The sequence below is a fragment of the Alexandromys fortis genome, unplaced genomic scaffold (assembly GCF_014885135.2).
Source record: "Alexandromys fortis isolate MF-2015 unplaced genomic scaffold, M_Fortis_MF-2015_v1.1 scaffold_124, whole genome shotgun sequence".
Classification (NCBI taxonomy): domain Eukaryota; kingdom Metazoa; phylum Chordata; class Mammalia; order Rodentia; family Cricetidae; genus Alexandromys; species Alexandromys fortis.
In genome coordinates, this window is record NW_026067995.1 from 4,034,511 (window position 1) to 4,046,636 (window position 12,126).

At 46.5% G+C, this 12,126-nt stretch overlaps 1 protein-coding gene across 2 annotated transcripts in view; it reads left to right on the forward strand.

Annotated features, from left to right (window-relative positions):
- The window catches only part of LOC126512381 (uricase), a 33,377-nt gene extending 25,382 nt beyond the window's left edge, over positions 1-7,995 (forward strand). For both annotated transcript variants that reach the window (XM_050160125.1, XM_050160126.1), the window contains 4 exons: positions 16-199; positions 2,599-2,722; positions 4,691-4,774; positions 7,230-7,995. In XM_050160125.1, coding sequence (XP_050016082.1) covers positions 16-199; positions 2,599-2,722; positions 4,691-4,774; positions 7,230-7,304 — 467 coding nt within the window. In that variant the 3' untranslated portion in view covers positions 7,305-7,995. The remainder of the gene's footprint in view (positions 1-15; positions 200-2,598; positions 2,723-4,690; positions 4,775-7,229) is intronic.
- Positions 7,996-12,126: the final 4,131 nt, after the last annotated feature.

Sequence of the window (12,126 nt, forward strand, 5' to 3'; positions counted from 1 at the left end):
TTCTGTCTGAAACAGGACCTCCAGTCATCCACTCTGGGATCAAAGACCTCAAGGTCTTGAAAACAACCCAGTCGGGATTTGAAGGATTCATCAAGGACCAGTTTACCACGCTCCCCGAGGTGAAGGACCGATGTTTTGCCACTCAAGTCTACTGCAAGTGGCGCTACCAGAGAAGGGACGTGGACTTTGAGGCTACGTGGTATGAGAAGCCAGCACTGGGAGCTAGGACTGGGCCAGGTTAATGGAGTCTTGGGTCAAAGAAGAAACTTAGCAGCTTGTCAACTCAACTTCCTAGTTCTTCTGAAACCCCACCCCCGTGTGTGTGTGTGTTTGTGTGTGTGTGTGTGTAAGTGTGCATGCACCTGTATGCATGCGCATGTGGAGGCCAGACAACAACTTGAGGTGGCTTTTCCCAGGCGTTATTCACCTCAGTGTTTGTGACCGTCTCTTACAGGGCCTCGGACTTGCTTGTTAGGCTGGGCTTGCTGGCTAGCCCAGGATCTTCCTGTGTTCTCCTCAGGGCTGGAGTTAAGCATGCAGCATAATTTGCAGCTTTTAATGTGGGTGCCGGAGATGGGACTTAGATCCCTATGCGCATATGGCAAGCTATCTTCCCAGGCTCCCTTTGTCAGATTGTATCAGAGGCTCTCAGTCATTAGTGTGCCGTGGAATTACTCCAGACATTATTAGAATAAAGGTCACTGGGCTCACCCCTGGGCCCCTGGGAGGATTTGCATTGCTAACAACATCCCAAGTGACATTTCTGCTGCTGCACTCCATCAATGAAGATGACCTCCAGCCTTCCAGCAATACAGAAGCCCTGACCCAAGCTTTCAATCCCTTCCAGCTTGCCAGAGACTTTCTTGGTTTCAATACTGAAACTTGTATGTTCCAGGAAACCCCTTGGTTTTGGGGAAATGGTGACAACTGGTCACTCACAGGCTAAGCTCCAAGTTCTCTGATATTCCTATAAGTGTTTTGTTAATGGGGTTAAGGAGAGAGCTCATTCAGTAAAGTATTTGTACGGCAAGCATGGGGATCTGCATCTGAGCATCAGAACTCACACGTAAAAGGCTGGCATCAAGGTGTGTAGTTGTAACCCAGCGGTGGGGAGATGGAGCCAGGCGCATCCATGCAGCTCGCGGGACATCCAGCCTGACTGAATAAGTGGAAAATTCCAGGTAAATATCAAAGACCTGGTCTTAAAGGAAAAAAAAATGGTGAGTGTCTGACAAAGGCACCTGAGGCTGACCTCTGTGCTCCAGATGGATGCTTACACGTATATATGCGTCTGCATACATGGATATGCACACAGACACATACACACAAACACACAGAGACACACACAGACACAGGCATACAGACAGACACACAGACACACACAGGTACACAGAGACACAGCCTCACACACACAGGCACACAGACACACACACACACAAACACACACAGAGATACACACAGTCTCACACAGGCACACAGACAGACACTCACACAGAGGCACATACACAGGCACACAGACACACACAGCCTCACACACAGGCACATAGACAGACATACATGCAGGCACACAGACACACACACAGGCACATAGACAGACATACATGCAGGCACACAGACACACACACAGGCACACACACACAGGCACACAGACACATACACAGGAAGACAGATATACACACACACAGACCGTGTAAATGTGTGAGTTTTATGCTGTCTCTGACAAGGGATTGTAGGCTTCTGAACACTCAGACCTCATTTCTTTGCTGAACCGCTAATCCTTAGACACTTCTACCCCTAGATGAGCTGGAATCTGTTCCTTCTGCACAGAGCATCCTCCCACTGGAGTTCTTATCTGCTCTTTTTATTATGCGACAGGCTTTTAAGTGCTTGAAGAAGAGCCTCACCCTAGTCCTCTTTTCGCTCTAGAGCTCTCCCTGGGTAGCTGGAGCCTTCTGTATCAATGCTGAGAAGATACTCGGATTGAAGGTGCCAAGCAGGGGAGAGCTCCAGGCCTCCCACTAAAGACAAAGGACTCAGAGGAGATGGTTTAAGTTGTGAGCTCAGAGTCATCATCTCTAAATGGGGGATAATCACCCCTCAACTGCATTAGAGATTTGTGGATTTTAATCACATCGGTGTTTGGCTTATAGGATGACACTAAGACCCCTGAGGCAATAGTTCAAGGATATAGCCCTGCAAAGCCTGGAGAGGCTGTGAGTTTGGATGTGTGTTCCTTCATACACAGTCTGCATACATGGTAGATGATTGATGCTGAAATGCTATTTGGCATTGGTATCACTCTGTGAGAACAGTTAGGTGCTTAGTGTGCATGTGTGTGTGTGTGTGTGTGTGTGTGAGAGAGAGAGAGAGAGAGAGAGAGAGAGAGAGAGAGAGAGAGAGCGAGAGCACACAAGAGGGAGATGTGAAGTGAATTTTGCTTATTTTCATTTTGGCATTACAGAAGAATAATCCTTTCTAAAACCATCCATTCAATGGTTTTTGGGTACTTCTACTTTGGGTTTTCTACTTCTTAGCTGTATAATGCATTCCTAACAGATTCAACCAGCTCCTTCAGTCTTCTCCCACCCTGTGTTCTAGGGGCACTGTCCGGGACATCGTCCTGCAGAAATTTGCTGGGCCCTACGACAAAGGCGAATACTCACCTTCCGTGCAGAAGACACTCTATGACATACAAGTGCTGTCCCTGAACCAGGTTCCTGAGGTATGCTTTGTCACTTGCCCTTCTGAGGATGGAGAGAAACTGTGTCTCCTGTCAGCTCCGAGGAAGAGTGGAGTGTTAAAATAGGAAAGTGGAAGACACATGAGAAGTGACATCTGTTGTTGTTCAAAAGCTTGTTATAGCAAGTGAGAAGAGCAGAAAATGGAAAAATCTGTTCAGCCTAAAAACACAGGCCGCTGCCACAGGGCTTCAGGTCTGCTGAAAATTCTTTGAGCTTCCTCAGCCTACCGCAGACTTAAACTTCAAATTCAGGCCACTTCCATGCCTTGAGGGAGAGATAACTAGACAGAGGTTTTACGTTTCAAGATATGAGTGATAGATGTAGAGAGATTTACTCCTTCCTTCCTTCCTTCCTTCCTTCCTTCCTTCCTTCCTCCCACCCATCCACCCACCCACCCATCCATCTATACACCCACCCACCCACCCATCCATCCACCCACCCACCCATCCATTTATCTACCCACCCACCTATCCATCTATACACCCACCCACCCCACCTATCCATCTATACACCCACCCACCCCACCTATCCATCTATACACCCACCCACCCATCCATCTATACACCCACCCACCCACCCATCCATCTATCCACCCACCCATCCATCTATCTATCTATTGATATCTCTCGACATTGTGCCTCTAGCAGGACTCAAGGGATACAAGGATAAGCTAGACATTGTCCCTATACTCTAAGAATCCATCATTAATTGAACAAAGAAAACAAGGAAGTTTAAAAATATATTGGCAATAGGCTAGTATGGACATATGGGGGAAGAGAGTCTAACTCAGGTATAAGGGGCAGTACCAGACAGATTTTCTAGAAGGAAAGGGGTGTGCTAAGTCTTCAGAAACAAGCAAGAGTAATCTGGGTTTATACTCAAGGGTGCAGGAGCAGCAGCACCAATGCAGAGACAGGAGATAGTACGACATAGACATTTACTGTCAAGGGCCAGCCATCTGTGGCATGCTAGGAAGGAAGTATTTTCCTGTGTGCAGGCATACGGTGGCAATGAGTCAAGAGGACATTTCTAGGCTTATTTATAGTCTATGCTTTATTTGGAGAGCCACCGAAGGTCACTGGGTTGTTACAGCAAAGTACAGCATGGCAGGATTTGCATTCTGGAGTCATCACTGGTAGCAGTACGATAGAAAGCATGACAGACCACAGGCCAGGAGTCCCGTGGAATGAAGTTATAGAAGTATGGCTAAGGCCATGTGGAATGAAGGGAAAGAAGCATCGCCTGAACCAGAGGGACTTCTCTACCTTGGCCTAGTACTTCATGCCTTCTGCTGCCTGCTCCGGGCAGAGCTGGAAAAGCTAAGGCAGCGAGCTCTTAACGGGCTCATGGCTGCCCCAGGATTTTTTTTTTTTACCCAATAGCCTGGAGGCTTGGGCACATCTCTCCTAGAGACCCACTTTGTCCTTGGAGGCTTCTGCCACTGAGGTGCATATTCTTAGGGGCAAGAGAAATGGATGTGGCTTGTCGTACCAGGAGAATATCCATCCGTATGATCCATGAAAGAAGATAGTTTGGCCCAAGGCCTGGGGCTGGCTTTTCCCAAGTCCTGGCACAGTACCACAAAGGGTCAGAATATTAAATCACAACCTGGCCTTATAGGCTTAGCAAAAGTATTTTTGTAAATCAGAAAGGCAGAGTTCACTCAACCTTTGCCATGTATATGGGTTTGCAGTTTTACACTTATCCTAGGGCCTATCAATGTTAGGGATAATCCTGGGAGCCTGAGCTTTTCCGAGTTTTTATACTGAGGGGAGAAGAACAGGCCTGCCACCTGTCTCATAAGAAGACTAGTGGGGGATGGTGATACAGTGACGGGCAGCAGAGGAGCATGGGAGAGCACCTTAAAGATACAACCATGGTCACAGGAAGACGGAGGAAGGGAGGGACTCTCCAGTGCCAAGCATAACATATGCTCTTGTGGATTCCAGATAGAGGAGATGGAAATCAGCCTCCCCAACATCCACTACTTTAACATCGACATGTCCAAAATGGGACTGATCAACAAGGAAGAGGTAAGAGGGCTTTCAAAACACCGGAAGCATATTTCTGCCTCATCGTCTTTCAGTTTCCTCGTCAACTGGGGACAATATCACCGCCTAAAACCTGTAGCAGCTGCTGGCTGTGGGGAGTATTTATAGCCGGCACTGATTAGAACCCTCTTCAGCGCCGGGTCTTTCAGGGCCCGAGGCTGAGCACTCTAGAAGTGGATGAGTGATTATAGAGGAGAGCTGTAAGTTGCAGGGGGAACAAAGAGAAGGAACAGGGTGTGCCCAAGGAAACAGCTCTGAGATCTCCTTGGGAAGTGGCATGGAAGGTCGCAGCTGCTTTATTCTTCCACCGCCAGGCGATGAGGAGAAGGCAAGATTGTATTTTCATTCTCTTTTATTGCGCCCACCTTTTGATTAAATAGCCAATTCGGGAGCGCACAATACACTTGGGAGAGATGAAAGTGTGTTTGTGCTACAGATGGCAAGACTAAGAAATTCGTGTTTTTCAAAGGGAACCCTTGTTTCAGGAGATACACCGCTCTGACTTCTTTTTAGCCGTGACAATCAGATTGTCCTGCGAGGCAGCCAGGAGCTCTGATTGGTGGCCTCCGCGGTCACTTCCTGGGAGATCAGAACTGACCCTGCACCATGGACATTTTCAGTGATTGGCACTTTGAGTCATCTGCAGCATCATTTTGGGGAACTGCGTTTACTGTATGTGCGGGGGTAGCGAAGAGACCGTCCCTGCTAATGCACCCCACATGCGTGGACGCACAAGGTTAACAGAAGAGGAGCTCTTACACTCTGGGGCTTCTGACCCAGGAGACTTTCAACCCCTCTGACCAGACACCTGATTTCTCTTTTGCAAACAGTGCTGGTGGGCTCCGCTGGCTCTGCACCACCAGCCGCGGCGGCGGATGCTTGCCCGGGCGCTGGAAAACAGGCATGAGGCTTACGTACCTTATAAGAAATGGTAGAGGGCCCTGGATGACAGGAGAGGGAAAGTCTGGCCCCAAGTTCATTGAGCTGAAAGGACAGACAGCTCTATTTACCTTAAGGAAGGGAAAATGGCAATGAGCCTCACTTGTGAACGAGGACAGAACACTTTTTGGTGTGATTACTCGCTAAAAGGTGGGGATAGAAAACAGTCTGGACCATGTCTGCCAGAGGCAAACAATGAGTTCCAAACAGAAAAGGATCTGATGAATGGCTCCCAGTGAAGTCGAGAGGGTTTCTGAGGGGTCCCCTGAGTCTTAGGACTGTATGCATCCCCACCAGAGCTGGACGTGGATGAGTCTTTGTGGAGGGGCTCGGAAGTTGCAGTGAGGAATATAAAAAGAAGCTGCAGAAGATGACCCTTCCTAGATCCCAGCAGGACCGGGAAATAGGAAGCCCTGAGTTCTCTGCAGTAATAATAATAATAATAATAATAATAATAATAATAATAATAATAATAATAATAATAAAACAACCTGTGCCTGAGCAGTGTGCTCACACTGAGGGGGCTGGCTTCAGTCACCCAGCTGTCTGGATCTGTTTAGTATTACACTGCCAGCCCTGTGGCCCTCAGGTGATGTGCAGGGAATGGCTGCTGCTTTAGAGCTAAAACCAATGATATCCAAAGTGAGTAGTCTAAAAAGGTCAAATTTGTTCACTGCCTTTTAAAAGGCAGGACTGTATAGTGCATTTAGAACTATATCATAATGGCTAACACACAAACAACATGCTTCTTGGGGGCAGGTGAAGTGGCTTGGTTAGTAAACCACTTGCTGAGTAAGCATGGGGACCCAAGCTTGGTTCCCCAGCACCCATGTAAACAGCCACATGCTGTAACACGTGCCAGCTGTGACATGCGTCAGCTGTGACATGCGTCAATAATTCCAGCACTGAGGAAGTGGGGGCCATAGGACCCCTGGAGCTCACTGGCCAGCCAGCCTTGCTAAATTGATGAGCTCTAAGTTCAGTGAGAGACGCTGTCTCAAAAAACAAGGTGGAGGTCTGGAAGATGGCTTGGCAGGAAAAGCACTGGATACACAGGCCCTGGTGACCTGAGTTAGAACCCTGGGACCCATATAAAGGTACAAGAGAGATGCAACTACACAAAATGTCCTTCTGACCCCCACAAGAGTAGTGTGACACACACAACCCCCTTCCCAGTTCTTACATGCATGTGCAAGCGCGTGTGCGCACACACACACACACACGAACAAATACATGAATATCATACACATATACACATTGATACATATATATGATAGCCCAAAACAGCATAGAACACTCTCAAAATTCCTATATTTTTCGAAACATCAACTCATTGACTATTGAAGGGAAACCTGGCACTGCTGGACTTGAGGTAATTTTACTGCCCAGTACTCAGTTTCGTCCATGACAACCCATAACATCCTTGCTTTAATCCTGGATCTTAGAAAGGGGAACGCTGTCCTCAAATCCCTGAAGTTTCTCTGTGGTTCTTTTACAGGTTTTGCTGCCACTCGACAATCCCTACGGCAAAATTACTGGGACAGTCAAGAGGAAGCTGTCTTCAAGGCTGTGACATTGTGGATCCAGTCAGTTGTGATGCTGGAGATCACTGTGTGCTGACCTACAAGAAAATTCAACTGAGGACTGATTGCTTTCTTCTGTGTGAAACAATTCTTTCTTTGTTCCTAGTTAAACAAGGCATTTTGTGGATCTCCGTGTTCCAGGTACAGCACGCTCCATGGCTGTGGCAAGTTTCCTGAAAACTCTCTGGGCAGTGTTGGAAGAATCACAGTGATAATTATCCTTTCTGTTCTTTGTTCTGTCTGCCTTAGAGTCGGTCTTTAGAATCAGATCACTAATAAAGTAATCATGAAACAGTGGTGGCACCACCTTGATTGACTCGAGGAGCAAACGCTGTTGTCAGCCTACTGAGTCTGGGTAGTACAGAAAATATAACACAGTCACATGAGAGGACACCATGGTGACTTCAACTGACTGAACGTTTGTGGTCTTAGGAACTCTGGCAGGCAGACAGAATGAAGCTCCTACCCTAGCTGAGGAGGTTCTGGCTTTCAGTTGCTGCTGGAAGAGGGACATTAAACTTTGTTTAAGGGTGTGGCACCTACTACGTCAATAGGACAGTTTCCGTGCCTAGAAGTAATCAGATAAACCCAAACTGGCCCCAATGAGAGAAAGGGAGAGAGAGAGAGAAAGAGAGAGAGAGAGAGAGAGAGAGAGAGAGAGAGAGAGAGAGAGAGAGAGAACATGAAGTTGGGCAAGTGAGGAAGACCTGGGATTCCGAGATGAATTTGGATGGGAGATGAATATGATCAAAATATATTGTATAAAATTCTCAAATAATTAATAAAAATTATTGAAAATAAAAATTATGCTTTTAAGTTCCTCTACCATTTAGCATGAATAAAGACAAGAACATTTCTGCATTCTTTAAAAAAAAAAACCCTCTGAGCTGGGCCGTGGTGGCGCACGCCTTTAATCCCAGCACTCAGGAGGCAGAGGCAGGCAGATCTCTGTGAGTTCTAGGCCAGCCTGGTCTACAAGAGCTAGTGCCAGGACAGGCTCCAAAAGCTACAGAGAAACCCTGTCTCGAAAAACTAAAAAAAAAAAAAACCCTCTGGTATATATTATTGATGATTTATTTCTGGCCTAATAATGTTTTTATAACAATGCTGTATTGCTTTTATGATTTTTACAACCCTAGGAGAACACTTAGCACATACTGGGGCATTAAAATAAGTATATATTTGTTGAATTAGGAGCAGCGGGGCTGCATCCCTGGCACCCGGCCGCCCGCATGGCTAGGTTATGCCCTGAAATAATTACATGGAAACTGTATTCTATTAAACACTGCCTGGCCCGGCTAAGTTCCAGCTTCTTATTGGCTAGCTCTTACATATTGTTCTAACCCATTTCTAATATTCTATGTAGCCCACGAGCTGGCTTACCAGGGAGGATCTTAACCTGCGTCTGTCTGGAGTGGGAGAATCATGGCGACTCCCTGACTCAGCTTCTTTTTCCCAGCATTCTCTTCTGTCTACTCCGCCTACCTAATTTTCTGTCCTATGAGGGCCAAGGCAGTTTCTTTATTATTAACCAATGAAAGCAACAGATAAGATACAAGACCCACCTCCATCATATATTGTTTTTCCGTGAATAATGTGTCTCCCTCTGATGTGAAGAGCCACTTTTTATAAGCCAGTCAACAGACAGATGGATGGATATGCACATGGGAAGACAGATAGAACACACGAGACTTCTGGGTAGCGGGACTCAGGGATGAGATCGGCTTTGGGAGGTGTGCTCTTCTGATTCTTCCCACTGTGTACGTACCTATTGCTCTCATGATCAGAGGAACAGACATGTAAGTGATGGCTTAGGCATGGATACAGACTTGACGGGTTAGCTTCCCATCGGTCGGCTTACACTACCATTGCACATATTCCACGAAGCTTACAAATGACAGCTTTGGAAACCCAGAGGTAAAACCCGTGTAATGAACAGTCTACACCACTCCCCTGCAGTGGTGCTTTCTTGTCGGGGCCACCAGCCTGCACATAATGACAGAGACTTATTAATTATGAAAGCTTGGCCTTTAGCTTACGCTTTCCCCTAGCTCTTATAACTTAATTAACCCATGATTTTTAATCTACGTTCTGCCAGGCGGCTTGTTACCTGTCTCTGTCTTACACATCCTGCTCTCCCTGTGTCTGACTGGTGAATCCCGAGTGCCTAGATTCCTCCTCCTCTTCCTCTGTATTCCCAGAAATCCCCCTTCTCTGCTGCCTAAATATCGGCCATTCGGCTCTTTATTAAACAAGTCAGAAGACTCCTTAGGCTGAGACACATCTTTAGGGTGTACACAAATATTTCCCAATGCTTTCCTCTCTTTTTAAATGTCCCTTTAGTTTTTTAATTTTTTTTTAGTTTTATTTTATGTGCATGAAGGCTTTGCCCAAATGCCTATCTGTGCACCATGCGTATACTTGGTTTCCACAGAGGCCAGAAAAGGGCACTGGATCCATGGGACTGGAGTTACAGTTGTAAGCTGTCCTGGGAACCGAACCTGGGTCCTCTGGAAGAACAGCCTGGGCTCTTCCCCACTGAGCCATCTCTCCAGCAATCCCTTTAAACTCTACAGCTTTTAGAAATGTTTCTGTGTAACTCTCAGTATTGTTGATAAATTGCTTCATCCACCTTTGTCCCTCTTGTGCCTTGGGTGCTGCTGGTGTTAGATTTCGATCACTGTAAAGAAACACTTGAGGCAATTAACTTTAAAGGACGAAGATTTATTCCAGCTAAAGGTTTAAGAGAGCCCAGGGGGCCGCTTTCCTTTGGGCCTCTTGTGGGGATGATGCATCCTAACAAGGGGGAGCACACAGAGGATATTATGCCACAGCCCAGAAGCAAAGAGAAAGAGGAAAAAATGTGCCTCTGTAATCTGTTTGGAGGGTATGGCCTAGTAACCTAGGACTGTCCCACAGGGTCCCCGCTCTGCAAGGCTCCACTGCTTCCAATACACCATCCTGGGACCAAACTCCTTTGGAGACACTTATCCAAATCATAGCCAGGGTGGTTACTGGTTAAGATAACTCAGTAAAATCCTGCTTCTGCCTTGTGATAGCCCAGTGGTTCTCAACCTGTGGGTCACGAATCCTTTGAAATTGAATGACATTTTCACAGGGGTCCCCTAAGACCACTGGGATGCACAGATAGTCATATTACAATTCATAACAGTAGCAAAATTACAGCTATGAAGTGGCTACAAAAATAATTTTATGCTTGGGGTCACCACGGCATAAGGAACTGTATTAAAGGGTCTCAGCATTAGGAAGGGTGACAACCACTGAAGCAATTCTCACCTGTGAAATAGGGTTGACAATAGAGCCTACTCCATAAGTCTTTTGAGGATTAGATAAATTGAGGTTTATAAAGATGATGGTAATATTTGTGTCTGACATATAGAAATTTCAATGTAAGTATTTACTGAATGTAATCAATGCCAGCCTTCTTTCTACAGTTGTGAGACCCAAGTGTGAAGTCTTCAGCAGTCTGGGCGGGTCAGGTGAGAGGTGAAAGGTCTCCGGAGTAGTAACTTATAAGACGCTGGGAGCTGGCGACCAGCTGTTCTGTGCCCCCTCCGAAAGAGCACAGATCAAACGGATGGACAGGGAGAGTGCCATGCCACACTGAACGCTCATGGGACCTTCACAACCAAACAAGGAGGGATTTCAGAAGCGGAAGCCCATGTCAGGGCAGAAGGCCCCCCGAGAAAGAAGTCTTTGCCTGTTTCAAACATAATTGCATTTCCCTTCCCTTGGATGCCACACAGCCACAGCAATGGAGGATATTACAAACCGGCTTGTTGTATTGCCTAGTCCTTTCAGTTGTAATCAAGTGGGCAGACCTGAACTGTAAGCATCAGTGAAGTCAACTGTATCGTACTGTCGATTGGGTTGCTCTGGAAGGATACAGATACGTTCCTCTGAGCAAAGCTACCCACACACCCCCATTTTCTCTCCATATCCTTCACTGGCCCCATCTCAAGGGCTTCCACGCAGGACCAGGGAAGATGATGGTGGTGTTTGGGAAGGTGGTCAGTGCAGCAGCCAACACTCGAGGCTTGGGGTTCCTGCTGAGGCTTGATCTCTACCATCTATACCATCTAAATCCCATCCGTGGCGAAAGACTTGGAAAAGTAACTCCCTTCCTTCTCCGAGTAACTTCATGTCATCCTTTATTTTCATAAACTGACTTCCCCCTTTTTTTCTACCCTGTATTAAGCGAGATGGGACTGATAACTGTACTTATTTCATAGGACACCTGGGAACAGGGTTATCTGTGCTGGTTCCTGAGTTAGAACGACTTTGATTCCACGCAGATGGATAGCTCTGAGTGCGTTCAGGAGAAAGGACATTTTGTTTCCTTAAGAAGCACAGAGATAGGCTGTCCCAGACTGACTGGCAACTTAGATATGATGCCAAAACTCAGGTCTATGACCCCTGCTCTGCCATCTTCATCCTTAGGGTGTGATAAGGTCCCATGGTCATGAAATGGAAAGAAAAAGCCTGCTAAAGATGATGGAACGACTACCTAGTTGAGACCAAAGAACTTATTCTCTCCAGTACTGGAACTTTTGGTCCCTGGTGTCTAATCATCAAAACCCTCTATAGAAATTGCCTGTGGCCAAAGGAAGTGGCCTCACCCAAGTCTCTGTGTATTTTCTGGGAGCATTTCACAGTCAATATCTAGCTACATTTGAGTTCAACAGCATGGACTCTGGCTTTCCATGACCAGTAACTGTCAGTAATAAAAATACTACCTCCCAGCAGGAGAGATTAACATTGAGTGGGACTCTATGTTGGCTAATAGTAATT